Raw genomic sequence first — 26,560 nt, 5'->3', positions numbered from 1 at the left:
AGATGTAGTGATTTTGTTCATAATGCAGTTATTTCATAGCAAACATTCATTCAGATTTGTAATACAAAAAAAATTAATATAAATCACACACTTCATTTAGGTTATCTGGAGATGCTTAACAATTAGTCAAAGTATTGTTGAAACTGCAATATAACCAAGTGCACTATCCAAATTTGCGTTTCAGAACATACCTTTACAGTATGTGGTGCTGCAGCTCATAAACATGAGGGAACGTGTTTGTTTGTTACACACACCAGCAAAAGTCACATCATCATTTTATAGATTTCGTTCAGAGGCAATGAAATGCTCAACTGACCATTTCCATTCAAATCACAGTTCTTATCACAATCTGTCAAAATGATTTGCTTCTACTGCAAACATTCATTCATTCATTCATTTTTCAGTCCCGTCCGACTCCATGGGTATCCACGGGCCTGTCGATACGGTAGACAAACTCTGCAGGCATGAAGTAACCCAGGTACTCCACGCTGTCAGGTGTGGTGTCTATGTAGTAGTGTCCACCTTCTCCGTGATGGCTGAAGCAGTGGGTGTGCTCCACACGCAGGTCCAGACCCTGAATACACAGCAGAACCATCACAAAGCGTCACCCGTCAAAACCCCAAACTGGACTTATCTCATCTGTCTCATCGAGATGAGTGTGTGTTTGCTTTACTCACGGGGTCTCTGGAGACCAGCACTGACTGGCAGATGAGCGGGGCGCTAACCTCAAAGTGCTTCAGCCAGTTGTTGACGTCATCGTTGGTGTTGAGGGGGCACGCTGAGAACTCTCTTGGCTATAAGGAAATAAATAAATGCATGTAAGTGTCAGTAACTATCAACCCATGCGTTCTGTGTCAGGTACAGGGTTTGTACCATGATGTGGATTTTAGCTTTCCCCTTCTGGATGATGAAGGTGCCTCCCAGAGCGAGGCTTTTCTCAGGGTAGTGACCTTCCAGAGTTTTCCTCAAGGCCGTCACAAGACTGTGGCCTCCTGTTCTCTTCTTGGCTCGCACCTCTAAGACCTGCAGAGTGGAAGAGGACACAACAACTCACTTTCCGTTTGTTAATGTTTATCCTGCCAAAAGTTGGGAGCACACATGCGACGGGGTTGAAGTTCACGCGCAGCAGCTTTAGCAAGGTTATTAACTTACAGATAATTGTGTTTATATATAACCAGAGATGTTCATTATTTGCAAAAAAGCAAACGCAAAGATGACACGGCATTTTTGGAACACCCATCATTCAATCTCAGGAAAGACTGATTACCTTTCCAGACTTCCCTTCGCAAGCGTACAGATTGCCCAGCAGTCCGAAGCTGCAGCCAGAGAATCTGTCACTGTATTTCTCCTGCAGACACTGGCCATCAGCTGGATTGATGGAGGACATGTAGCTGCTGTTCACCGCAGGCTTTCCCTCCGCCTCAGTCAGACACAGAGGCATCAGCTGTGAGCGAGAACATCGAGTCCATCAACTTCAACATCAGTGTTACAAAACTGTTCTCCGGGTTTAAAGTAACAACGTGATACTTTACTGCAGGGAGATCCACTTTATCACCGTCTGTTCTCCTCGGGGAGAATCTGTGATTCAGCAGCTCACTTACAGGGAAAGATGTGTGGCAGAAAGTTGTGTTTTCATTTAACATTCAACAGCTTCCTGCCACAATCAAGTCAGGTGCTTTATCTTGCTTGTCAAACGTGCAGCCTCCAGTCCAAACTCCAGAAAGCAATCGCACAAGCACCCAAAGTTTGCCTTTTTTTAATCCAATATTTACTCTGTAGTCACACATGTTGGTCAAAATATCTGACATAAGACCAAATCATTCCTCCTGTGACTATCATTGTGTATCTGCAGCTTCACTCCAGGGGAAAAGGACTCTTGAGCTGCAGCCTTCAGCATCATAAGCAGCTCTCAAGTGCTCTCACTGAAGATAGTTTAGTCAGGACCTGCTGTGTTATGGGAGTAAAAATGATTCACCTCTGCATTCATTCCAACAATCCTGGAAGGAGCACCGGCTGCACCGAGGATGAAGGCTCCTGGCAGCTCCACCTCCTTCGATACGCTGTTCATGTCGTATTCCTGAGAGGAGGAGAGAGAGAACTATATGATAATCTCATCATTCCTCATCGTCTCCAAGTTTTTTTCATAAAAACTACCTTGTGCTTCTGAACCAGGGGGACCAGGTACGGCACGCCGCCGACATCCGTGATGCGAGGATTTCCACACAAGCCTACGGCGTGAGGACAGAGGTGACATTAAGAGAAACATGGCCAGAATACACGCGGAAATGTATATATTGTTTGCTAAATGAGTGTTTTGATTCACACTCTGTAGTCCCTGCAGAAGACTTCCATACAAACCGATTGGTCTATCTCACTGTCAAGTAACATATCAAAGCTGGTTGTAATAGGCAAATAGAGCCATCATGCTCACTCATAACCGCTCCATGTGTGTTACCATGTGGTCAAGAGTGCCGGCTCTGTCCTGGACTTTCCCTAGACTCCGCAGATGAAGTAGGTGAGAGCATGACATCCATCATGAACAACTCCTCTTTCACCTCCTGCATGAAAACAGCTCCTTCAGCAACAGACTGCTACTCCCACCATGTAGGAAGGAGCGCTATCACATATCCTTAACTCCAACAGCTGTCAGACTCTTTAACACCAGCATGACCTCATGACTTTATTCTCTATATTTCTTATTTACAAGCTCTACATTTGTGTATACAAGCTGCTATGACAAGTGAATTTCCCCGCTGTGGGATAATTCAAGTCTGCCTTTTCTTGTCTTATGGTAATTCAAATGACATTTATTTTATTATTTATGTTATTTTCTGGTTATGATACTAACAATGAACATTCTAGTAGTTGATCCACAGATCCTTGAGTAAAAACACACAAAAACTATGTGAGCATTATCAGCAATATGCATTCAAAGTATCAAAATATAAGTACTCACTGTGCAGGATTATATATGATGTTTTTGTATTTGTGCTGCATTAATGTGTGTGTTGAATTTTACGGCTGTGCATGTTTAATGTTGTTCTGTTTTCAATGCAATATATTCAAAGAGAGGTATTAGTACTTTATTATTACTAAAATATCTGAACAGTATGACTACAACTAAAACAAAAACTAACGCAACAGAGTAAAAAGTGCAGTGTGCATCCATATTTGAAGCGAATGAGACTTTTAGAGGATGATAAATGGAAACAGCAGTCAAACATGTGTGCATGAATGAACTATACTCATGTAGGGCATGCATAAGAGATGCTGCCATCTATGTGTGTCCTGTGGAAACTGTGCATGAAGTTTACTTGGTGGGCTCTTACCCTTGACAGGAAACTGGAAGGGCTCTTTGGAGAGATCCGGACACTCCACAACATTCACCTGAACTTCAGCAAAGTTGTCTTCCAGTCCTGTTTGTAACACTGCAAGCAGCAGCAACAATGTCTCTATTACTTCAACTTCATGCACATCTTATTGTGTGTCTGTGTTTGTCATGGCTGAACTTCTTACCACCACGAAGTTCCTCTAAGTCTGGAGCGTGCAGCTGCACCTTCTCAGTGTTGCTGATCTCTGCCATGTCTGTGCTGGACGGTAAAAGTGTCAGCAGTGTGTTGACGGTGCAGGGAAAGATGAATGCTGCAGCCTGCAGTGTGGTTAAAGTACAACCAAAGAGGAAACACTGACAAGATAGTTCATCTCCCAGATACTGTCTCCTCGCCTAAGTTTAAGTACTTATATTGTTCATGGATAATATTGTTTTTAAGAAAGAAGGCATATTTGGAAAGTTGTTGGGTTGATGTTTAAACATCATGTGAAAACAATGCGCTGTGTAATAGTGGATTCATATTAAACTGAACAGCTTTTACACAATATTACACGTGGAGAACACAAACAGTATATAAAATGCAATATACAGTAAGGACATGGAAACTTATGATGAAATATGGGAGGTTTCTATAAAAATATATGTAGTTATAGATGTAATATGTTTAAATAAACAGCAATTTCTTAGTCATAGATAAGAAACAACAACAAAGGGGAACAATGACCTCCAAAAATAAGGAGCGACAAATCTTGCCGTTTTGTTGGTCTACATTTTTTTAATGACGAGAAGTTAAATATAAAACAGACACAGATAGATAGATAGATAGATAGATAGATAGATAGATAGATAGATAGATAGATAGATAGATAGATAGATAGATAGATAGATAGATACATAGATAGATAGATACATACATCATAATTGGCCTATAACACAGTAATATATTAAAATTAACCTGGGATAGATCTACATTTAAATATGTACAGAGAGATTAAACATTTGTAGCAAAATTAAACATTTGCAGAGAAATTAAACATTTGCATAGGATTTAAATATGTGCAGAGGAATTAAAAATATGCAGAGGAGTTAAACATTTGCATAAATAAATATATAACTGTGTTAACTAACCCGTGCTAAACATCTATACAAAAACTATATAAAAAAAATAGAAAGTGACGAAGAAACGTTTTGTGGTGATTCGTGTTTATTGTCTAAAGCGGAAGTCCACAGAGTGAAGCCTCTTGTCTGCTTTAACCAGTCTGCCTCCTCTTTGGTGATTGGTCAGATGACTGCTGCGTCACGCGGTGATGTTTGAAACGCTTCCGGGTCGACCTGGAAACACGCTGCGTGTTTTCGTGTTTTCGGTTTGTTTTGCTGCACGTTCTTACACAGCACGAGCGACACGTGCGCACGTAAACAGCACGTTTAGATCCGGGTTCACTGCTCTGCACGCGGAGATACAACTCTGTAATAAAGCATCCTGTCGTGTTGTCTTAGAAAGAGACAAGGTGGACAACATGTGGACTCATCCTGAGTCTCCTGTGGGACAGAAGACAGAGGATGAGTCCTCTAATGATGAAGCTGCTGCTGATGCTGAAGCAGAGAGGTAAGGATGCTGCTATCTATCTATCTATCTATCTATCTATCTATCTATCTATCTGGTTTATATTTAACTTCTCATCATTAAAAAAATGTAGACCAACAAAACGGCAAGAAAGATTTGTCACTCCTTATTTTTGGAGGTCCTTGTTCCCCTTTGTTGTTGTTTCTTATCTCTGACTAAGAAATTGCTGTTTATTTAAACATATTACATCTATAACTACATATATTTTTACAGAAACCTCCCATATTTCATTATAAGTTTCCATGTCCTTACTGTATATTGCATTTGATATACTGTTTGTGTTCTCCATGCGTTCATTTGTATTTTAATGTGTGATCAGTAATGAAAAATATATACATAATATACAGTATATGTAAATAAACAACAGCAATGGTGATAATGACGACAACAACAACAATCTCCATCTGCCCATGAAGACTGTGAGATGAAGTAGAAAGCTCTAGAATAAGTTAGTCAACTGAAAAAGTTTTCTTTTCTTAACAAACATTGTTAACAAGAGATTTGAACATGAATCAAACATATGCAGTCTATTTGTGCACATAATCCAGCAGGTTAATATTGTGTAAAAGTTGTTTAGTTTGATATGAATCCACTATTAAACAGCACATTGTTTTCACGTGATGTTTAAACATCAACCCAACAACTTTCCAAATATGCCTTCTTTCTTAAAAACAATATTATCTATGAACAACATAAGTACTTAAACTTAGGCGAGGAGACAGTATCTGGGAGATAGTGTAACTATGCAGCATGTGTGACTATGTCTCTGCAGTGATTCAGGAGACAGCCTCTTCATAACTCAGACGGCAGTACCCGAAGCTGTGAGAGCAGGAAGACGACATCGCCGCAGACAGCCAGACTCCACGTCTTCCTCATCTGAGAGTGACGCCACATTGTCCTCTTCCCATCGAAAATCGAAAAAGTTCACAATGGACAAAGAGACGAGAATCAAATACAAGAAGAAGCCTCTGTCCAAATCCAGACTGCCAACATACAGTTTCCCTTTCCTCGAAGGGAGTCTGCAGATGTCCAGAAGCAGCATGTTACCTGTCCAGCAGAACACAAGGCTTCATGTGAGGATAACCAACACGTGTTCTGCCAGTCGTTGTTGTTTTATAACTTAAATTAATGCAATAAATGTCACTTAGTGCTGAAGTCTTTTGGTCTTTGCAGAACTCGTTGATGGGAGGCTTCTTTGAATGTGTCAGGGAGCAGTGGCAGGGCTTTCTGCTCACATCTTTTGCGACGTCATCTTTACCAACAGTTGACAAGGAGGGGCAGTACATACATCCACTGACAGAGTGAGTTTTAACATTGGATATGTCATTTATTTTAATATTTAAAAAGTGTCCTGGATGTACCAGCACACAGTGAACACACATTAATGTCTAATCTTCTGTTTTTGATTACCTTGATACCTGATATTTTATCTACTACACTTTGTCTGATCATGAATAGTATCCAACCTTACATCAATTGCCTTTTAATCATTTTTAATTTGTCAGTGTCTCAAACTAACCTGTCTGAAAGCTGCTGTGCAAATAAAGTTTGACCTGTAATAAAACACTGTCTGTTCTGCTGTAGAGATGAAGAAGAAAGATCAGAAGACGAGGACTTCAAAGTGGTGGTGAGCGCTGTTAAATCTTGCATCTAGCGCTGAAGAAAATGAAGATGTTGCACCTGTTTGTGAACTTTGACCCTTAATCTGTGTTTCATCTTACAGCCAAAGAAATGTTTTGTGGCATCAACAAAAGCAAAGCGCAAACAAACCTGGTGCAACCAGGTGAAAGAACAATCGGGGAGGAGGAGGAAAGCTGTTAAAGCCAGACAAAAAACCTCACAAAAAGGACAACGGAAGGTGTTACCAGCTAAGGCATCCACATCGTGGGCTGCGTCGCTGTCTTCGGATACAGAGAGCGACGACGATGAAGACTTTTCTTGTGGAGTTCTGGATGAGACGGAGAGGATTGATGAGCATGTAACAAATGACAAAAACTGTCTCAACCAAACGGCAACACCAAGAACAAATAGGTACCTCGCCCGAACAGCCAGGAAGGAGCTGTGTATCGACAGTGATTCTACAGGTCGGGAGCTACAGAGAAGTCCAACTGCATCAGATTCTCAAACTGATGTTTCCCACACAGACGATCTATCACAGACAGAGGACGAACCTGAAAGCACTGATAATGACAATGTGTGCGATGAATCTACGGTAAAGGAGAGGGAAAAAGACAGTGAATCTGTGAATGAGGAGGTAGAAGAGACTTTCAGCCTGGCTCAGGACAACTGGGCAGAGCCTTCGGCATTGCAGGCAACCGATGAGGTGGAATTTAATGAAAGAAACTATGCGGAGAACCTGTCACTTGATGACGCCATACTGATACAGGAGGAGGGAGACACAAGAGAAAGCATTGAATCTGATGTGAGGATGGAGGACGATGGCAAGAAGAGGAAAAGGAGCAGAGAGGGCGATGAAGATGTCGAGCAGTTAGAGTCTAGCGCAGATACCGAACCTCGGAATCTACATGGCAATGCTGAGATCCAGAAGAAAAGGAAAAAGGAGATTGTACTTCCAGAGGGATGTGAAGAAGAGGAAGCTTCAAATAGGATTTTAGATATGACACCAGCGTCAACAGGACAGTCAGAGAAATCAGGAGATAATCCAGCAGCTTCTGAAGAGACATTAGAATCCAGTTACAGCAGAAGAACAAAGCACCAAAAGAAGCAACAGTCGTCTTCTAATGGTGCTACTCATGACGGAGACGACGGTGAAGATGTGAACTTTTCTAATGGCGCTGTAACCTCAGCTGAAAGTACAGAGGAGTCACTGACAAAGAAAAAGAAGAAGAAAACTGTTTCTGATGCACAAGATATCTCTGACACTTCTGTAGCAAATGAAATGTTTGAAAACTTAGATAATACCCAGGAAACAACAGAGGGCCCTGAAGATGAAAATGCTGAACTGATGATGATGAAGAAGAAAACTGTCTCAGATGTGGTAGATGCTTCTTATACTTCTGAAGAAAATAAAAAGCTTAAACACGTAGATGACACCCAAAAGGCAATGGAGGGCCTTGATGACCAAAACGCTGAACTGGAGACACCAAGAAAGAGGAGGAAGAAGAAGAAGAAGTCAACTGTCTCTGAGGGGAAAGATATTTCTCACACTCTTGAAGAAAATGAAAACATCGGCGATGTAGGTAATATCCAGAAAGCAACAGGGAGCCGTAAAGACCAAAATCCTGAACCGGAGACACCAAAAGAGAAGAAGAAGAAAAAGAAAACTGTCTCTGATGAAGTAGATAGTTGTTATACTTCTGAAGAAAATAAAAAGCTTAAACACGTAGATGACACCCAAACAGCAATAGAGGACTTCAAAGACCAAAACACTGAACTGGAGACACCAAGAAAGAGGAAGAAGAAGAAGAAGTCAACTGTCTCTGACGGGGAAGATTTTTCTCACACTCTTGAAGAAAATGAAATCAATGACGATGTAGGTAATATCCAGAAAGCAACAGAGAGCCCTAAAGACCAAAATGCTGAACTGGAGACACACAAAAAGAAGAAGAAGAAGACAAAAACTGTTGCTGATGAGGTCGATAATTCTTCTACTTATGAAGAAATTGAAAAAGTAGACGACACCCAGAAAACAAGCGAGGCCCCTGAGGATGAAAATGCTGAACTACAGACCCCAAAAAAGAAGAAAAAGAAGAAGAAGAAAACTGTCTCAGATGAGATAGATATTTCTTACACTCTTGAAGAAAATGAAAACATCAGAGATGTAGATAATACCCAGAAAACAACAAAGAGCGTTGAAGATGAAAATGCTGATCTGGTGACAATGAAAAAGAAGAAGAAAAAGAAAATTGTCTCTGATGAGGTCGAACCTTCTTATACTTCTGAAGAAAATGAAAAGCTTAAAGATGTTGATAATATCCAGAAAATGGTGGAGGGCCTTGAAGAACAAAATGCCGAACTGGAGACAGCAAAGAAGAAGAAGAAGAAGAAAACGGTCTCTAGTGAGGTAGAAATTTGTCACACTTCTCAAGAAAATGAAATGGTTGAAAACGTAGATGCAACCCACAAAACAACAGAAGGCCTTGAAGACCAAAGTAATGAACTGGTGACACTGAAAAAGAAGAAAAGGAAGAAGAAAGCACTCTCTGATGAGGTACAAGATATAGACAATACTCAGAAAACAACAAAGGGTCTGGATGACCAAAATGCTGAACTGGTGGCAATGAAAAAGAAGAAGAAGAAAACGGTCTCTAACGGGGAAGATATTTCTTACACTCTTGAAGAAAATGAAAAGGTTGATGATACCCAGAAAGGAACAGACGGTCCTGAAGACCAAAATGCTGAACTGGTTACAACAGAAAAGAAGAAGAAGAAGAAGAAAATTGGTGAAATAACTAGCAGGAATATCTCAGAAGACAGTGCGGCACAAAGCGATGATTCAGTGTCTGTCCAGAAAAAGGAAAAGAAGAGGACCTCATCCTTCCTCGTTGCTGATGCAGAGGAAAATGTTCAGACGTACAGGGGGCAGAAATCACCTGCACAGTCTGTGGACGCTCATGTCTGGTCCGCACAAAAACCTGGTGTCAGCGCTGGTGAGACAGAATCAGCAGAAATCACAGGATGTTTGGAGGAAACCAACGATGGGGTCAGGAAAAAGAAGAGGAAGAGGAAGACGTCGGTGGAGCAGGACAGTGTGGAAAAAGATCACAAGCAGGATTTTGAGGAACCAAACAAAGCATGTCTGCATGAAACCACCAATACAGGCGTGAAAAGGAAAAAGAAACTTACGGGAAATGAAAGTGAGACGGTGACACCTATGGAGAGATTGGAAAATGCAGCTGATGAGGAACATCGTCCAACTGATGAGGCTGCGATGTTGAAAAGGAAGAAGAAGAAGAAGTGTAAAGACAAGCCGTGCCATATGATAGAAGACAATCCTCCAGCTGCAAATGAAGATGTTGAATCAGAAAAATCACCACTGAATAGCTGCAGCTCAGCTTTGCACAAGGCAAAAGGCAAAGATTTGACGTCTCCGTTGGTTGCAAAGGAAAAACTGAACATGGTTGCATATACTTCGTCAGAGCAGCCTGAAAATAAATTGACAGACAAGAAAAAAAGGAAATCACTGAAAGGAGATGTTCTGAAATGGTCGATCAGGTCTCCGCAGTTCAATCCTCAAGGACAAAGAAATGTCAAATTCATAAATGTGGTCAGATCGTATCATGGGAAACACATGAAGGTCAAGCAGGACTTCGTTACAGACTAAGTGATGGAGAAGTTCTCAGTAATCCTGAACCTGAACACACAGAAGTGAAAATGTGACTTTTTATTTTTTTTAATGTATTTTGTTTTGCATCAAAGCATTTTACTGACACAGTTCTCAACCATTTTGGTGTTGAAAATATATGAATACATGATAAAAACCTTGTTTTTTTAGATAAAAGCCTCTGAATATTTGATGTTCAGAGGAAAAATGTTATTATTAAATAATTATAATCAATTTATTTGTGTTTGTAACACTCTTTTTTAATGTTTTTAATTTATCCACATTGTCAAGTAACCTGCCTGATATAAATCTGAACACTTAGCCTGCCACCTAATGGACACTTGTGAGAAAAGTTAAGAGCATTCTTCAGTCAGTTTGACAGGAGAAGAAATTTATACATGTGCTTAACCTTCATGATCAAGTTAAATTCTCCAAGCCTGCCAAAACTCTAAACTTGTGCTTCTCCTGTTAACAGGATTTTAAATGATCATAACCTGTGCACTTTTACTGCAAGTGATCTGAGTCTATGATCATCAGTGTTTGTTAAAGCTGTATCAAAGCCACCTTAGGGCAAGAACCATTCATGGGGTTAATGGGTAATACTGTGCCAACGCTTTATGTTAAACATTTTCTAGAAAAGGGTTAGGGTAGGTATGTATGTTCTGTTTTGTTAGGCAGATATGCTAAATATTGTCAGTGTTTTACAATTCAGAGGTGTCAAAGTTTACAAATCATCCGGCTTATCTGCAGTTGTGAACTCTATAAATTTAATAAGTAAGCTAGTTAACAGTAACTGTACACTGGTTCCCAACTTACAGGTCCTGACCACCGTACTGTAGGTTTAGATCACAGTATTTCGTTCATTTCTATGAAGATAACTAACTTAAATTATTAAAAATATATCTATAAATTAGAAAACACATTACAGGAAAACTCTAAATAATCAAATCCAAATTGATTGTTTGACACAAACTTCCTGCAGTTGTTGTTCACCATTTGTTTTAATCGTACAGTTATTAGTCGTTCTGTTATTGTTATGCATTGAATTTAATATGAAATATCAATTACACTTTTTTATTTATATCTCGCCAATTCATAACATGACTTATCTCATGACACTTTCCATATAGAGCAGATCTAGACCTCTTTATAATATTATTCACAGACACTCAATAGTTCCACTATTTATCCCATTTTCACAGAATATATCAATGAGTTTCTTTAAGGAAAAGGTTTGAGAACTACCGGCCTGCTCAATGTTAATTTATTTAAATGTTCCAGTCCTCTTTTGCTGTATAAAAACAGGATGTAGTCGTACATGTAGTGAAATGTAATTGTATTTTCAGTGTTGATTTTATTTCTATGGCATTTGTAAACACATTAGATTGTTTTATTTTGAAAGCCGTGGCAGGAAGTAAGTCTAGCTTGACAGATTACCTGTAATGACGCGAACAAAAATATGGAAACGTTGTTTTTTTTTATTTATATTATTATTACTATTATTATTCTTTTATTTTATTATTTATTATTTTGGAAGATTACCGGAAACGAACCGGTGCTATTCCCAGTGACTTTGACAGTGAGAGGTAAACAAAAGAGGGGAAGCTCGTTAACCGGAGTTTGGTCCGTGACTCGAGATGTCGTGCACCACTCAGCGCGTTTTACGCACGGTGACTGACCTCAGCGGGCCAGCGGGCACGTTACGTAAGCGCGCAGCCACAGCACGCATTTAAACGCTGAGGCTGTGAAGCTCCAGCTGGAAACTTTTGCTCCCGCTGCTGAAGCCTGAGACACACTGCGTGTCTTCATCCCAGACTCTTCCCCCTCAGCCATGTCTTCTTACAACAACAGCGCGCGTTTTAACGAAGCCAGGAGAGTGGCGATTTTCGGAGGGACGCACGGCAACGAGATGTCAGGCGTGACGCTCGTAAACCTGTGGGTGAAGAACAGCGCCGAGATCCAGAGGAAAAGGGTCGAGACAAAACCTTTTATCACCAACCCGAAGGCTGTGGAGAAGTGCACCAGATATGTGGATACGGACCTGAACCGAGCCTTCAGTCCTGAAAACCTCAGGTAAACACACGCACACACCTCGGAGCTGTCATGGACCGCGGCGCTGCTGCTGCTGCTGTATGGATGGATGGTGGTGTTGTTGTTATTGTTGTTCCTGTCTGCTGTCATACATGTTGAATGGAAACTTTTCATGGCACGGATCCAGAAAGCATTTCCAACACTTCCAACAGGTTGTTATTTGAGCTTATTGATCAGATTTTAAGCGCTATATGATTTTAAAAAATAAATAAAAATATGACATGTGCATACCTTCACTGTAAACCCTGTGTGAGGGGGGCTTGTGTACGTTTTGTCATCGGGGCTGTTTTTAATCAAATGTAATGACTTAAAATCATGAATATTAGTGCGCTTCAGTGTCGGATCTTTAATCTGGAGTGTTTGGGAATGTAATGACAGCGCAATTATGCAACATAATCGACTACATGTATGCGCTCTGAGAGGAAATGGATAAGATAGATAGAGTACAAAAACAAACACAGGATTTACACTGTGTTCAGTCACGTGGGCATCTCCATCTCCATCAAGCTGTTATTATCACAGGTAATGTGTGTGTGTGTGTGTGTGTTTGTTACCATCCAGCCCGGATGGTCCCTCACTGATGCCCCCGGGCCTGCCCACCCCCACCCCCCCTCTGGCCCTGATGCCCCCCCCCCTCCCTTTCTCTCTCTCTCTCTGCCTATCCCCACCCCTCTATGGCTCTCTGCCAATAACAGCAGAGCAGCGTGTCCCCTCGTCCCGGATTTGAGCTGAGTGTCAGCCAGCAGGGAAAACGTGAGCGAAACGTGACCGAGCTGCAAATGAATTAAGACGATTTTACTTTGCACTGGCTCCTCTTGTGTGTGCACTATAGCGGAAAATGTAGGATTACGCAAACGCTGGCTCATATAGTCTGTGTGCATGAACACACACACACACACAGCAGCAGCAGAAGGCAGCCCAGGATAACAGCATCTTATCCCACTATTCATAAATCATCACAGGAATGCTATAATGATAACATACCCAAGGCTATTATGGTGACGGGGAAGTTTAAAGCACAATTTCTATAGTTGTATCAGCTTAATAATGTTTGTTTGAGCTTAAACTTGTATCCTATTTATTTTTTTGTTACGGGAAAGTTGTAATCTCTGCATTTGGATTGAGAAAACTGAGCTTAAGAATAGATTTTATTATCCCACATTGAGGAAATTAACTTGTTCTAGCAGCTCACAGAACACAAGGTAGACATGAAAAGTGCTCATAAATAAAAGATCAAATAGAAACAACTCTAATGTATACTCGAAATAAACTTCATTTTGTTTTATATAAACCGTCTCATTGTGCACATTGTTTGAATAATCTTTAAAGATTGCCTCAACCTTTTGGCCTCTCTCAAGGCAACATATAAGAAGCTTAACAGCTCATGTTCTTCAACTTAAATAGACCGGCAGCTCTGCTCGTCGTCACATTTAACACTCTAGTTGGAGTCTGTGTGTGTTTGAGACCACTTTTAACAGCTGTCGTCCACACTGGTCGCTCACACGTCCAGACAATACCAGATATTTGCTGAGCAGATGTGAGGGAGGGCGAGACAATATGGGCAGCAGAGGTGCTGTTCTACGGTAGCTCGGAGAATGTCCTAGACTGGTGGTTATGTGGAAATGCTTTAAAAAGAGCTAAGAGAAATAAAGGGAAGCTCTCATTCTCTGCTCAGACCGGGTAAAACGTGTTTGTGGACGAGGTGGGGGGGGGGTGGAGAGTAAGTTGAGCCTGGGGACAAAACACATTTCTCAAGGATCCTTTGGACATGCGAGGCTTTGAGAAAGTGGATTAAATTAATGCTCACAAAAGAAGGGCACTGTCCTGATGAATCCAGCTTTTGTATTTCAGCTTAGACGTAACGTCTACCGTGACTTTCTACGTTAAAATCCTAATAATTTATAGTCATTAACACAGAAACAAAACATTGTTGTTGTACACGCTCTCTAATTTTACAGGCCGCTCACTCACACGGGTTTTCCACATGGAGGTGAAAGTTTTACAGGGCGTGTAGGTCAAGTAGACACCCTTGTGTTAAATCATTAACATGTTTCATTCTTCCTGTCTGATAAGCTATGAATGTCGCTTGGTGTGTGTGTATGTAGTGCCCCAGAAGGAGATGACCTGCCCTACGAGGTGCAGAGAGCCCAGGAGATCAACAGGATATTTGGGCCCAAAGGAAGCCCGGAGGCCTACGATGTTATCTTTGACCTCCACAACACGACGTCCAACATGGGCTGCACTCTGATTCTGGAGAGCTCCAAAGATCACTTTAATCTGCAGATGATGAACTACATCAAGGTGACGGACCTTAAAACAAACACATATGTGCTGTGCCATCTGCGACATTAGCTGTTCAGATGACGATGTGAAAGAAAGTGAAAGGTGGTGACCGGGAGTTTCACTTCTTGTGACGTCTCCCACATCCCTGTGTGTGCTTAAAAGTCAATGTCTTACTAAAGGGTCACTTTGGAGAGGTTCAGTTAAACCTTTTTCCAATGATACAATCACCAGTTTACCATTAAGTGTTGGACAAACTCATCTAAAGGATCAACCGTCCAGATAAACCAGAGGGAACGCCACAAAACTCTCATGAGCTAGAGTACACCTTTAGGTAGAGATGGTGAAATCTCAACAAACCTTAATTTGCTGGCAGTAAATCAGCTTGCTCATCAGTTTGTTATATATTGAACTAGGTCTGTTATCAGCTCCAGTTCCTCCTCTTGCTCTTCAACACAAGACAAAGGCATGCAGAACAACACCAGCGAGGAACAGAGGAGCCAAAAGCAACACACTCTTTGTAACTGTAAGCAATAAAGGTTATGAAAGCACAAAAGGCTACACAGAGACACAAAGATATGGACTGACTTCAGAATTTCCCTCGAAAGCTTAATATATCATCAAACATAAGTGGTTCACTGACTCATTTCTTGGCCTTTGAGTTTGAGGATTGACTGTCTGACCTAGTGAGTGTAGTCAATCATTCCTCACAGGATGAATCACCAGTAATCATTTTCCGTTGCACGGACAGTCATGTCGTCGTCTGAAGGCAAAATTCAGTAGAAATATCTTTCAGAACACGCTGTGTGGAAATCTTTATGGCTCATCGTGTTTTCTTTCAGATCATATCTGGATCTACTGTTATTTGAACCACTGGACAGACAAACTCAGGAAATTGTAGTTGGTTATCATAGTTTTCTGGAGGGGTTTTTGATGATGAATGATGAATAAACTGATGTTGAAGTGTGTTTTTCATCTGCAGCTGAGATCTTATTTTTGTCGGCTTTGTGTTGCAGAAAGCCATCGCTCCAGCCAGTTGTCTTGTTCTGCTCAATGAACATCCTCTCTTGAAATATTCCACTTCACGCTCCATTGCCAAGCACCCCGTTGGTGAGTCTCTCATGTCCGGCCAAATTGCTCTGGGGACAATGGACTATATTTAAGATATTTCCAAGGCGTCCATTCAGTTGGAAGTCCATGTGCGAATGTGTCTCCTGATTAGTTTTTTTTTCGTTGCAGGTCTGGAAGTGGGTCCTCAGCCTCAAGGTGTTTTGAGGAGTAACATCTTTGAAGCTATGAGGGTAATACTGAAACATGCTCTGGACTTCATCGAACTGTTTAATGAAGGTAAGGTAATTTTAAGCTATAACACACAGCATTTATATGGAATCCAACAACAAGCTATTTCAGTCGGGATTGAAGCAAACACGACCAACAAATTAGTTCATGTGTCATAAATTCTGCAGAGTTTAGTTATTTCTTAGCTCGGGGATGATTTATATTATGATTCATAATGTGTTATGTAATTTAAAAATAGGCTGTTTACAGTCAGTCTGCCCGTTTGTCAGCATCACTGTGACGAGAAACACTTTGTGACAAACCGCCCATGGGTGCCCGTCTGATTCATCCAGATGTTCCTCCATCCAGATCTCTAAATTTATCTGCATCTGGCTCTTCCCCATCACTTCCCCAAGGAGCTGAACAGCGTTTGCAATGTTTAGGTGCAAGGCAGCGTTTCCTTGCTCTTTTACGTAAACAAGCAGTCTGTGCCAAGTGTGAGTTGCAGTCTGTTGGTTTCCCCTGGCTGTCCGGCTGTTGAATGGCCTGCTTGTTGGGAGTTGGTCAGTTTCCATGTCATTAGCGTCTGGCTGCCAATGGTGTGGTAATCTTCTATCGTGGGGGCCACACTGGTGCCGATGAATGCCCGGACATGATGATGAATCGGTTTTCCTGCGCTTTGAAGCATGGCAGCATGAAGGAACAACTCGTTTAGCTGCGAGAGATTCAACAATTGTGACAGTTGGAAATGACTTTCTCTGCAGAATGGTAATCGCATAGATTCAGTGGGAAAAAACAGCTTGTCCCTCTCGCTCGGTGCTGCCGCTTGCATAACAATACAGTTCGGTGGTCTTACGCTTACGTGGTAGAGCGGTTCATTTGAGCGTCTACTCACTTAATGTCCAATCTCTGCCAAAAACCACGCCACTTCCTGTTCAGTTCAAGAGATTGAATGAGGCCACCTTGGCACAGTGTAGCACCTTCCAACTTCTTCTACAACAAACGTTACCAAAACAAAACACCACATTGTAGCTATGTAACCATATGATTAACGATACTATATTAGAGTATAGTAACTATCATGTATGTGTGGCTTAAAGGTCCCATATTTTACATGTTTCCGGTGTTTTATTTTAAGTTTTTTTTATATCCATGAGAAGATATATTTGTGGTTTGTAAGTACCAAAAATGATCTCAATATATTTTTACATCTCTTCTCTTATGTTTCTCTCTGGAGTTCTTGCAAGAGCACGGCATTTTGTGTTGTGTTGTGAACTCATTAATATTAATTAGCCCCCCAATCTGATTGTCTGACTGTTTTCTGAGTGACACATGGCCAGGCCAACCACATATAACTGACTATAGCCTCCCTGGATGTTGGGTCCTGGTGGGCCATGCTAGGGACGCGTGGATGAGGACGGTGTAACAGCACAACATGCAGGAGTCCCAGTGGGTTGTTTGAAGCATAGACTGTATAAAACATGGATGTTGTAACTATATAAACTGCTTGGTTTAAAGGCAGTTTTTAAATTCGGGCTGTGTGCATTAGAGTATTTTGATACTTCCACAATATTTATATAGCACCTAGAACAAAAATCTCACTTTCTATAATATGGGACCTTTAACTGACCTCGTAATAATCATAATTATCTCATTAATACTCTCTCAACCCTTTTTCCTTTGTGGAGCAGTGAGGGTATTTTTATCATAGCTGATATTTATTAAAATTCAGACCTTCGCTTATTTAAAAATTCCCAGGGAGCTCATTCTTTTTTTATTTGCAATTATGTTCTGCCACGACAGCCTGCGGAGTCCCACAGACAGGAAAATTAAGAGCCCATCCGTTGTTTAGTGTTATTTTAGTGACAGCTTGCTCCCAAGGCAATGTCTCGCACTTCATGTATTCCTTTTTGTCGAGCTTCTTATAAGCGGATAGCAAATGAGCGTGACATTCTCTCTGACACTCTTCTGAAGGTCTTGATTAGCAAATTATCCAGAAGAACGTATCTTTGTCGTATTATCTCAACCAGCAATATACACAGAATGTATTTCTCTCCTTGTAGACTACATTTAAAAAAGGGTCATCACTAGATTGCAGCTTTTGTTCCTTGGTCCTTATATTCACATGGTCCAGCATTGACTAGCAATGTTCTTTTAATGAATGCTGTCTGTTCTGCTCTTACGTGATGATTCCTTTTTAAATCAGTTGATCGTTGAGAAAATGTATTTTTAGCCGGGAACACCTGACTCTGTCTCTACGTGTGATTGGTCACCTGCTTTCCTTTATATCATGTGCTCCTGTTTTTCTACGTTTTTTATAATATTTTTATATTTCTGCTTGTTTTCTTCCTTTCTCAGATTGTTTTATAGTTGCGTACTCAGACACATTTCCAGACACATTTGTTTCTATTTTTAAGGAGGAATTGAGATATACCTATTCCTGTTTTTCTTCATTTCCCTTTTTTCTTCTCTTGTGCTTTTACATTTAAGTCCCTTTTTTTTTTTTGTTCAGTTTTTGAAATGAAACATTCTCCAGGATGCTTACAATATCAAGGTTGTTGTTGTTTCCTGTGTGTTGTGTAGGCATGGAGTTCCCTCCCTGTACGGTGGAAGTTTTCTGGGTCTCAGAGAGGATTGATTACCCCAGAGATGCCAATGGAAACATCATTGCCATGGTGCATCCAAATCTGCAGGTGAAAATAAGAATGACGCCTGCCTTTGCTTTTTAACCCAAATATATGACCTGTTGAACTTGTATGACTTATTATGAAAGAGGAAATGAGACGTCAGAATATGTTATCTTAGTTTGAGCAACGCACTCAAGTTACTTATTGCTTGTTGTTGTTTCAGGACTGTGACTGGGAACCGCTGAACCCTGGTGACCCTATGTTCCAAACATTTGATGGAAAGACCATCCACTACCAAGGCCCAGGCACCGTCTATCCCACTTTTATTAATGAGGCAGCCTATTATGAAAAACAACAGGCATTTGTAATCACCAGGCGAGAAACCTTGGTAGCGAGTGCCATCAGAAAAGCATGAAAAACTGCTTCGTGAGGCTAACAGCGACCGTGAATATTCGTTAGCCACAGCAAAAATCTTATGTATAGATTTTGCACTTTGTTCTGTTAGCAAATTTCCTCACATAATGACTAGACACCATCTTTTACACACTGATTTTAGTTTTTTTCTATGCGTTTACTATCAGAAAATCTATTAACTATGCAAAGAACATTTGTGGAGGCTTTGCAAAGAATCACTGTGAAAGTCTTTGATATGAAGACTGCTATATTGCTGTGGTAAGTATTTGTGATACTGCTGTTATTTTAAATATATATTTAAATTAAATCATCAAGGTTTTTATAATATTAAAAGGCCAGGCCTAATCATTGATGGCTTATGAATCATTATATAACACTCGTACTACTGCTCAGGACGGCCATTGAGGATCATAAACCTGCAACTTCGGACCCAAAACTGTATGTCGTTTGTCTTCTTTTGAAAATATATATGTAACATCTTTGGGAGGGTGTTTGTGGCCTTTGATTCTACCTACCTGTAACTCCAGTGGTTGCATTTGTGGTGCTGTCCTACTGTTGCCTTAATAGAGATTTCAGAGAAAATTGCACAACAAATTTGGAGTGGAATTTGTAGGTTATACGTGTTGGATAACAAGATATTATTTTCATAAGATATAGTATACGTTCTGTTCCTCTACACAAATGGGATGCAGTTTGAAAACATGTTTTATAATAATATATTTGTGTCTATTTTGATATCCTTGTACTGTATGTTTGATTTTAAGTGATGTATAAGACTTGTTGAATCATGAAGCATATGTACTTTCTAATATGTTCATGTCTTTGTCGTCTCAAAGTGTATCACTGTGGTCTTACGGTAATTCATATTTCATTCAGCTATATTTTCAGTAGCACCGTTTATATGATTAGTAAAGTTCACTGTCCTTGAAGTCCTGTGGAAATGATCTGTTAAATAAATGTAGTACTATGCTACACTGTGCTGGTTTGTTGTTTGTAGCTGAACCCTCCAGACTGTGTTGCTTTGACTCGTCGTGCTTGTTTTGTCATGTACGGTTTCACCTGCAGCCACAAGAGGGCCTCACTTAACCACAGATTGGAGTCCTCTCCATGATGCTGCAGCATAGAATATACTGGAGTAACCAGTTACAGACTGTCAGAGCTAATATTTGTCTCCTTATCCTGTTACTGTTGCAGTGCGTGTCAGTATACTGTAGCCAGCCTGTAGTCATTCCAGGAATATACCCTGTGAATATTTCTACTACTTGACCCAGAACCAGAGATAGCTCAGATACTATCCATTGTTTAAATCTTCACTCAACTTATACAGCAGAAACACCACTTATATTCAGATATACATGCACACTCATTATGTTTCATATATTTGGTGTAGTGGTTAGCACTGTCGTTTCACAGCATGAAGGTTTCTGGTTCAAATCTCGGCTGGTTTGTGTGTTGCCTCCGGGTACTCCGGCTTCTTCCCACATGCACTTAATAGATTAATTGGTCAGTCTAAATTGCCTGTAGGTTGTGAGTGTGAATGGTCGTTTGTCTCTGTGATGAACTGCCAACTTGTCCAGGGACCACCCTGCCTCTCACCCTAAGTCAGCAGGGATAGGCTCCAGCTTGACCTTCATGAAGCGGTGACAGAAAATGGATGGCTCTGTGGAGTAGATGCCATTTGGGAGTATCCAGAATACTTTTTTTGGAGTCCTGACCTCAATTCAGTTTATTTAAATAGAAAATCAATTTGAGTATTGAAAATCCTGCCCAGAGCTTATGCTACTTTGTGCCATTTTTAACAAAGCTCTGTGTCTTCTTTGGCACAGAACCCACCGCACTGTAATATTCCAGGCCAAAACCTTTAATTTATATGGCATTCATATGGCATTTTCATAATATGGATATCTTCTATTTGGAACTTGTGCTCATATGGTAAAATATAGAATAAAAAGCCAACTGTAAACATGAAATCAACAGTACTAATATCCTTTTACTGTAATATTAGAATAGTTATACCATATCTATTACAGAAAAATTCTGGCATGTTGTACAGTATGTTACTGATATGGTGTGTGTGCAGTATGTTGCAGATAACATGTTCATGTTTACAGGAGACACACACGGATGTGTTTACCTTCTTTACAGCAAATACTGCAATTACCGCACAACTTGAAATTTTGCTCACGTCTTTCATCCTGTTATTTTTTGTCTCACACTACTGCTCCTTATTCGCAGCAATGAATTCCTTCCAACGACCAAATTAGATGTTTCAGGTGTCTCAGGACATCTGGAATTGAATTGAAGTAGGTCAAGAGGTGTGGCAGAACCATTCAAAATAAATTCAGTTGTGGTGTATAAAGGGTTGGATTACCGTGCTGGAGGTGTTATTTAATCTGTAGTACGTGTACGTTTGGATTACCAGTGTTGAATGTGTTGTTTGGTGTATGAATGCACTTTGAGAATGAGGTATAAAGAATGTTGTCTGCCAGCTCTTTGTGCATAGCTCAGTGTTCAGACCAATCATCTTTGGTCTGAACACTGACCTAAGTGTCATCAGAGCGCCTCTGTGTTATTGTTATCATTGTGAAGTATGAGAAATATGATTGTCTCATCTGAGGCAGTCATACTCTGCATTCCACAAACCGACAGCATTGAACACGTGTAGGTTAACCAGGAAAGTCCATACATTTCCTGCTATATCAAGTTTTCACATCACAGTTTTATGACTACAGGCTGGTCGTAGCCTTTCTCAACTATTCATTACAGTAACCCAATCAGGGCTCTCATGTCTGCAGCAAGTGCTGATCAATGATTACTCCCAGCTACTAAAAGCTTTTAGGAGAATGATCTTTCAGTTCTGGGCACGGATCCAAACGTGCACTCAAAAATACCAAGTGTCCATCTCTGCCTCCACCCTCCCCTATCATTCTCCTCTGTCTATAGTGCAACTTTCTCCTTTGTCATATAGCATTACAACTCCTGTTTACTGGAAGGTTCCTGCTTGGCTGCTAGTCTTTAACATGCTGCACGTAACCCTGCTGAAATGAAAGTGATTAGATTCTATATTTTGTCTTATGATCAGACATGACAACCACAATGATCAAAAGTTTTACAGGTAAGATATAACATTTCTTTTCCCATTTCTGAATTGAAAAAATTATGATAAATGTTAAGTGTGTGTGTGTGTGGTGTGTCATAAATCAAGTGGATGGGAAAAAGAAAAAAAGAAGCTGAGTCACATTTCTCACCAAAGATAAATCTGCAGGGAAAATATAGCAACAAGTAAAACAAGCAAGAGAATGAGGATGTACTTATCTACTGGAAACTATGATGTACTATAGGCTATCCAATATGCATGCATATTACATGCATAAAAAGCACATGCATTAACATCACACAACATAGCACAAATAAAAGAAGGAGACTCACAAATGCACCTAAAATGCAACCATTATATCATAAAAATATAAGAAAGATAAAAAAAAAGGTACTAGAAGACAGAAATAAGTAGAAATATGTGTATAATATGAAAATACCTGTACAGTGTTGTGCAGGAATTTGCCAATATTCACCAGGTAAAAATATAAAATATTATATATATTTTTAAATCAGTTTTCTTCAGTACTTGAGGTGACATTTCTTTGAATTCTAGCATGAATCAGTTAAAAGCCAACAGATCAGCCTGATTGTTACCTGCCTGTTCTGAGAGAGAAAGGTGATTAACTCACACCCATGGTTGCATTCAGGTGCTGTCGGAATTGTCTGTAGCATGAAAGGGAATATTCTCTGTGGGTGTGAATGTGAGTGTGAACACACTTATGTTACAGGAGCAGATTTGTTTCACTTTGGTTGAAAACATCTAGAAATCAACCACAGAGCTACTTTCTTACCCGTTTCTGTAAGTTATACTGAAACATATGAGAGAGAAAAAGCAATTATAGATGCAAACAAACCTGATGAGGATGAGCGGTTACAGAAACTGAGTGGGTGGGTGGAGAGTACTCAAGTCATATTAGCTATTAGGGGATATATAATCATTGTGTTTCTAAGTGTTTACTATGGTGTTTTCGTTGTTTGTTTGCATCTATAATTGCTTTTTTCTCTCATATATTATAATATAACTTACAAAACCACTGTGGTTGATTTCTATATGTTAAAGAAGTGTTTTCAACCAAAGCACTGTAACATAAGTGTGGTTGGAGTGGTTGTTTACTATGGTGTTTTTTTGCTTGTTTCTTTGATTTGTCATCTATCTTTGCTTTTTTTTACTACATATTTTAATTACAACTTACAAATTTGACCTACAATACAGCATACCCTGGTAAGAAAGTAGCTTCTGTCATTAGTTTTTAATTCACTCATACATACATAAATAATAAACCTGTGACAAATTAACATCTTTGAAACAACCAAAATAAACTCACATATAAAAAAATACGGTCCCACGCCCTCTTAAAACGTGTGTTCATATAATTGTAGAATTATTTACAAATCTGCTCCTGTAACATAAGTGTAGTTGGAGTGGTTGTTTATTATGGTGTTTTTTTTTGTTGTCTGTCATCTATCATTGCTTTTTTCCTACATATTTGAATTACAATTTACAAATTTGACCTACAATACAGCATACCCTGGTAAGAAAGTAGCTCTGTGGTTGATTTCCATATGTTAAAGAAGTGTTTTCAACCGAAGCCAAGCAAATCTGCTCCTGTAACATAAGTGTAGTTGGAGTGGTTGTTTATTATGGTGTTTTTGTGTCTGTCATCTATCTTTGTTTTTTTTCCCTACATATTTGAATTACAACTTACAAATTTGGTAAGAACCCTGGTAAGAAAGTAGCTCTGTGGTTGATTTCTTTTCCACTAAAGCCAAACCAATGTACTTATACATACAGAAATTAAACTTGAAAATAAACATGACACAAACCTGTGATAAATTAACATCTTTGAAAAAATAAACCCACACATATAAAAAAAAAAAACGGTCCCACGCCTTCTTGTTCATATAATTGCATAATTATTTACAAATCTGCTCCTGTAACATAAGTGTAGTTGGAGTGGTTGTTTACTATGGTGTTGTTTTTTTGTCTGTCATCTATCATTGCTTTTTTTCCTACATATTTGAATTACAACTTACAAATTTGGTAAGAACCCTAGTAAGAAAGTAGCTCTGTGGTTGATTTCTTTTCCACTAAAGCCAAACCAATGTACTCATGCATACAGAAATTAAACTTGAAAATAAACATGACACAAACCTGTGTTAAATTAACATCTTTGAAAAAATAAACCCACACATATAAAAAAAAAAAACGGTCCCACGCCTTCTTGTTCATATAATTGTTTATAATTATTTACAAATCTGCTCCTGTAGCATATCATGTGTTGTGTTGATTTTTGTCATAAAACATCACAACGCACTTGTTCCAGCGGTACCTGAAAGCATCACGACTCAATACAGGAAGTCTCGAAACTTTTTTCAGCGTCGCTTGTGACTAAACTTGTTAACCGCGTCTGACACGCGCTTCACGCAGCACTCAACGCGTGTTTGTCCGTGCGGGAAGATGTTCACGAAGCGGTCGACATAATAACCGACAGGTCGTTTATTGACGGAGCTCAGAAAGGAGGAGAGGAAGGTTGGAGGGTGTTATATGCGACGGACACGCCGCTAACTGTCGGTGAAGACGCTCAACGGTTAAAAACCCACCAACGGTTATTTTTTTTTTTTGAATTTCTCGATATGTGGGAACAGGAGGAATTTGCAAAACACTGGAGGAATGAATTTCCCGACGGAGAAGTCCCTCAAATGGACTTGAACTCTGTGGAGGACATCGAGTCCGAGCTGGAGGTCTGTAAAGGCAACCTGAAGAAGCTCCAGAAGGCTCTGGCGGAGGAGAAATTCAAGGTGATCTACCTGCAGACCACCGTCTCCAGACAGAAGAGGTTTGAAGGGAAGGATGAAAACTTCAACGCCCAGATGTTTAGCTTCTCCAAGGCGGGGAATGTTAAGAAACCACCCCGGCGAGAGGATGAGAGCGACGGGCAGAGGAGCAAGGTGTCTGACTCTGGAGGAGTGAAGCCCCATGCGGCAGGTAGAATAGCGGGTATCACCAGCTCCTTCGGCCGGGAACGGAGCAGGTTCAGCGGCAAGACAGGCAAGCCCGTCCCCATCCCGGTGCCACCGCGGAGACCTAACTACCAGAGAGAGGAGCCGGCCCCGGCTGTCGTCTCTCAGCCGAATGATAACGAGGTGGGCAGCGATAGAGAATACGAGGATGCGGAGCTGAATGAGAATTTCGTCAGGAATAACTTGTTGGCACCTAAAGTGGTCCCCAGGGATAACCAGAGGACGCCCAGCTCCTACCGGGACACCCGGCGGCATTTGCGCCACAGCAGGGACTTTGACTCTGGGGATGACGGCAGGCTGTCCCCGTCCTTCCCGCAGATTCACCGCAGAGCTTCCCGGGGCTCCGGATGCAGCACCCCTGACAGGAGGAGTGATGGATACCTGAGCTCCGACCATGACGACTCCTCCTCTGCAGGTAATGAAGTCAACATCAACACCATTGCTGCTTGTAATATTCATGCACAGTATTTAACATTAAATGCATTTTAAGTGTGTGTTGAAAAATGTTTGTTATCATCCACTTGACTTTGAATACCTCAGTGTGCACACACCTAATCACTGGTTTTAACACAGCCTCATGCACTGTCCTGTCACTTTATAGTTCATCATCAATCATATGGGATTTCATTTATCTTGGCTCAGCCTCTTCGTTTCCACCTGCTATGACTGGCCAGCTCCTCCATTTGTAGCAGGCATCATGAAACAAAAGAACCAGGCCTGCCCACATTTGGCTCTGGACCAGACTCAGAGTAAACTAAATGCTCTTAAGTGGTGTTGCAGATATGAGAGCTGATTTAACACTTTAACGCCTCATGCCACAAAGTCTGAGTGTTTTGTTTTTTTTTTCAGATAGAGGCCAAACAGGAAAACTAAGCAAGTACAATACCGATGAAGTGGTGATTTCCTGTGTGAACTTTCACTCCTGCATCCTAGTACGATTAGTGGTTTAACCTTAAACTGGGTTCATGGTGCTTTTTGTTATCAGAGAACTTGCTATTGCATTTTAGCAGTCTATCTCTGTGGCTGACCTATGGGAACCGGGGTCTGACCTTTGGGAAACAGATTGTCTCGATTGTAGCTGAGTGGTGGCGTTGTTGCGCCAGCCTCAAAGGAGCTGCAGTGTAGTTGAGGTTGGGAGCCAAGGGAACTGATGCACACGCCTGACAAATCCAGTGTTTTGCAATACAGTTACAGACATTTGTCACTTTTATATAAACAGTGGTTCACATGGCATTTGTTCCTCATTGTATTTATTTTAATCACCATTAAATTACCCGACGGAGATGATGTCAGGCAGGTGCTGCTTGATGTCATATCCATATAGTACTTATCATTTTATGTAGATCATTCAAAATATTGATCTGATATGTTTTCTTTGTGTCGGGATTCCTGCTTCATTAACATGAAAAACTCAAACTTTATTTATTTACTTATGTAGCACCTTTCATGCAAACACGCAGCCCAAAGTGCTTCACAGAGCAAATCAAAAAAACAGAAATGGACAAAATGAA

At 40.4% G+C, this 26,560-nt stretch overlaps 4 protein-coding genes across 5 annotated transcripts in view; 3 read left to right on the top strand and 1 right to left on the bottom strand.

Moving 5' to 3' along the window:
• cxxiih11orf54 (chromosome XXII C11orf54 homolog) lies at positions 1 to 3,700 on the bottom strand. Its single transcript, XM_019274945.2, has 8 exons — positions 3,517 to 3,700; positions 3,330 to 3,428; positions 2,155 to 2,228; positions 1,976 to 2,077; positions 1,268 to 1,444; positions 874 to 1,023; positions 678 to 794; positions 1 to 574 (listed from the first exon to the last, which is right to left on the bottom strand). Exons 1-8 carry the CDS (start codon positions 3,581 to 3,583, stop codon positions 401 to 403), a joined length of 960 nt encoding a protein of 319 aa, XP_019130490.1. The 5' UTR covers positions 3,584 to 3,700; the 3' UTR covers positions 1 to 400.
• Positions 3,701 to 4,683: 983 nt separating this feature from the next.
• Positions 4,684 to 10,943, top strand: pho (phoenix). Of its 2 annotated transcripts, XM_027273425.1 has the most exons (6): positions 4,684 to 4,937; positions 5,728 to 6,028; positions 6,129 to 6,256; positions 6,540 to 6,582; positions 6,679 to 7,699; positions 7,748 to 10,943. In XM_027273425.1, exons 1-6 carry the CDS (start codon positions 4,849 to 4,851, stop codon positions 10,237 to 10,239), a joined length of 4,074 nt encoding a protein of 1,357 aa, XP_027129226.1. In that variant the 5' UTR covers positions 4,684 to 4,848; the 3' UTR covers positions 10,240 to 10,943. The 2 variants fall into 2 exon arrangements, with proteins under 2 accessions (XP_027129226.1, XP_019130516.2); XM_019274971.2 differs by having other exon boundaries at positions 6,679 to 10,943.
• An 814-nt stretch (positions 10,944 to 11,757) lies between these two features.
• aspa (aspartoacylase) lies at positions 11,758 to 19,901 on the top strand. The gene is made up of 6 exons (XM_010736503.3): positions 11,758 to 12,312; positions 14,436 to 14,631; positions 15,627 to 15,720; positions 15,850 to 15,957; positions 18,472 to 18,581; positions 18,739 to 19,901. Exons 1-6 carry the CDS (start codon positions 12,071 to 12,073, stop codon positions 18,928 to 18,930), a joined length of 942 nt encoding a protein of 313 aa, XP_010734805.3. The 5' UTR covers positions 11,758 to 12,070; the 3' UTR covers positions 18,931 to 19,901.
• A 4,486-nt stretch (positions 19,902 to 24,387) lies between these two features.
• abr (ABR activator of RhoGEF and GTPase) overlaps positions 24,388 to 26,560 on the top strand; it is a 117,138-nt gene continuing 114,965 nt past the window's right edge. The window contains exon 1 of the mRNA XM_010736504.3: positions 24,388 to 25,464. Coding sequence (XP_010734806.2) covers positions 24,663 to 25,464 — 802 coding nt within the window. The 5' untranslated portion in view covers positions 24,388 to 24,662. The remainder of the gene's footprint in view (positions 25,465 to 26,560) is intronic.

This window comes from Larimichthys crocea, chromosome XXII (assembly GCF_000972845.2).
Source record: "Larimichthys crocea isolate SSNF chromosome XXII, L_crocea_2.0, whole genome shotgun sequence".
In the NCBI taxonomy this organism is placed as follows: Eukaryota; Metazoa; Chordata; class Actinopteri; family Sciaenidae; genus Larimichthys; species Larimichthys crocea.
The sequence above is the reverse complement of the archived record's forward strand: the minus strand, read 5'-3'. Positions and strand labels throughout refer to the sequence as shown.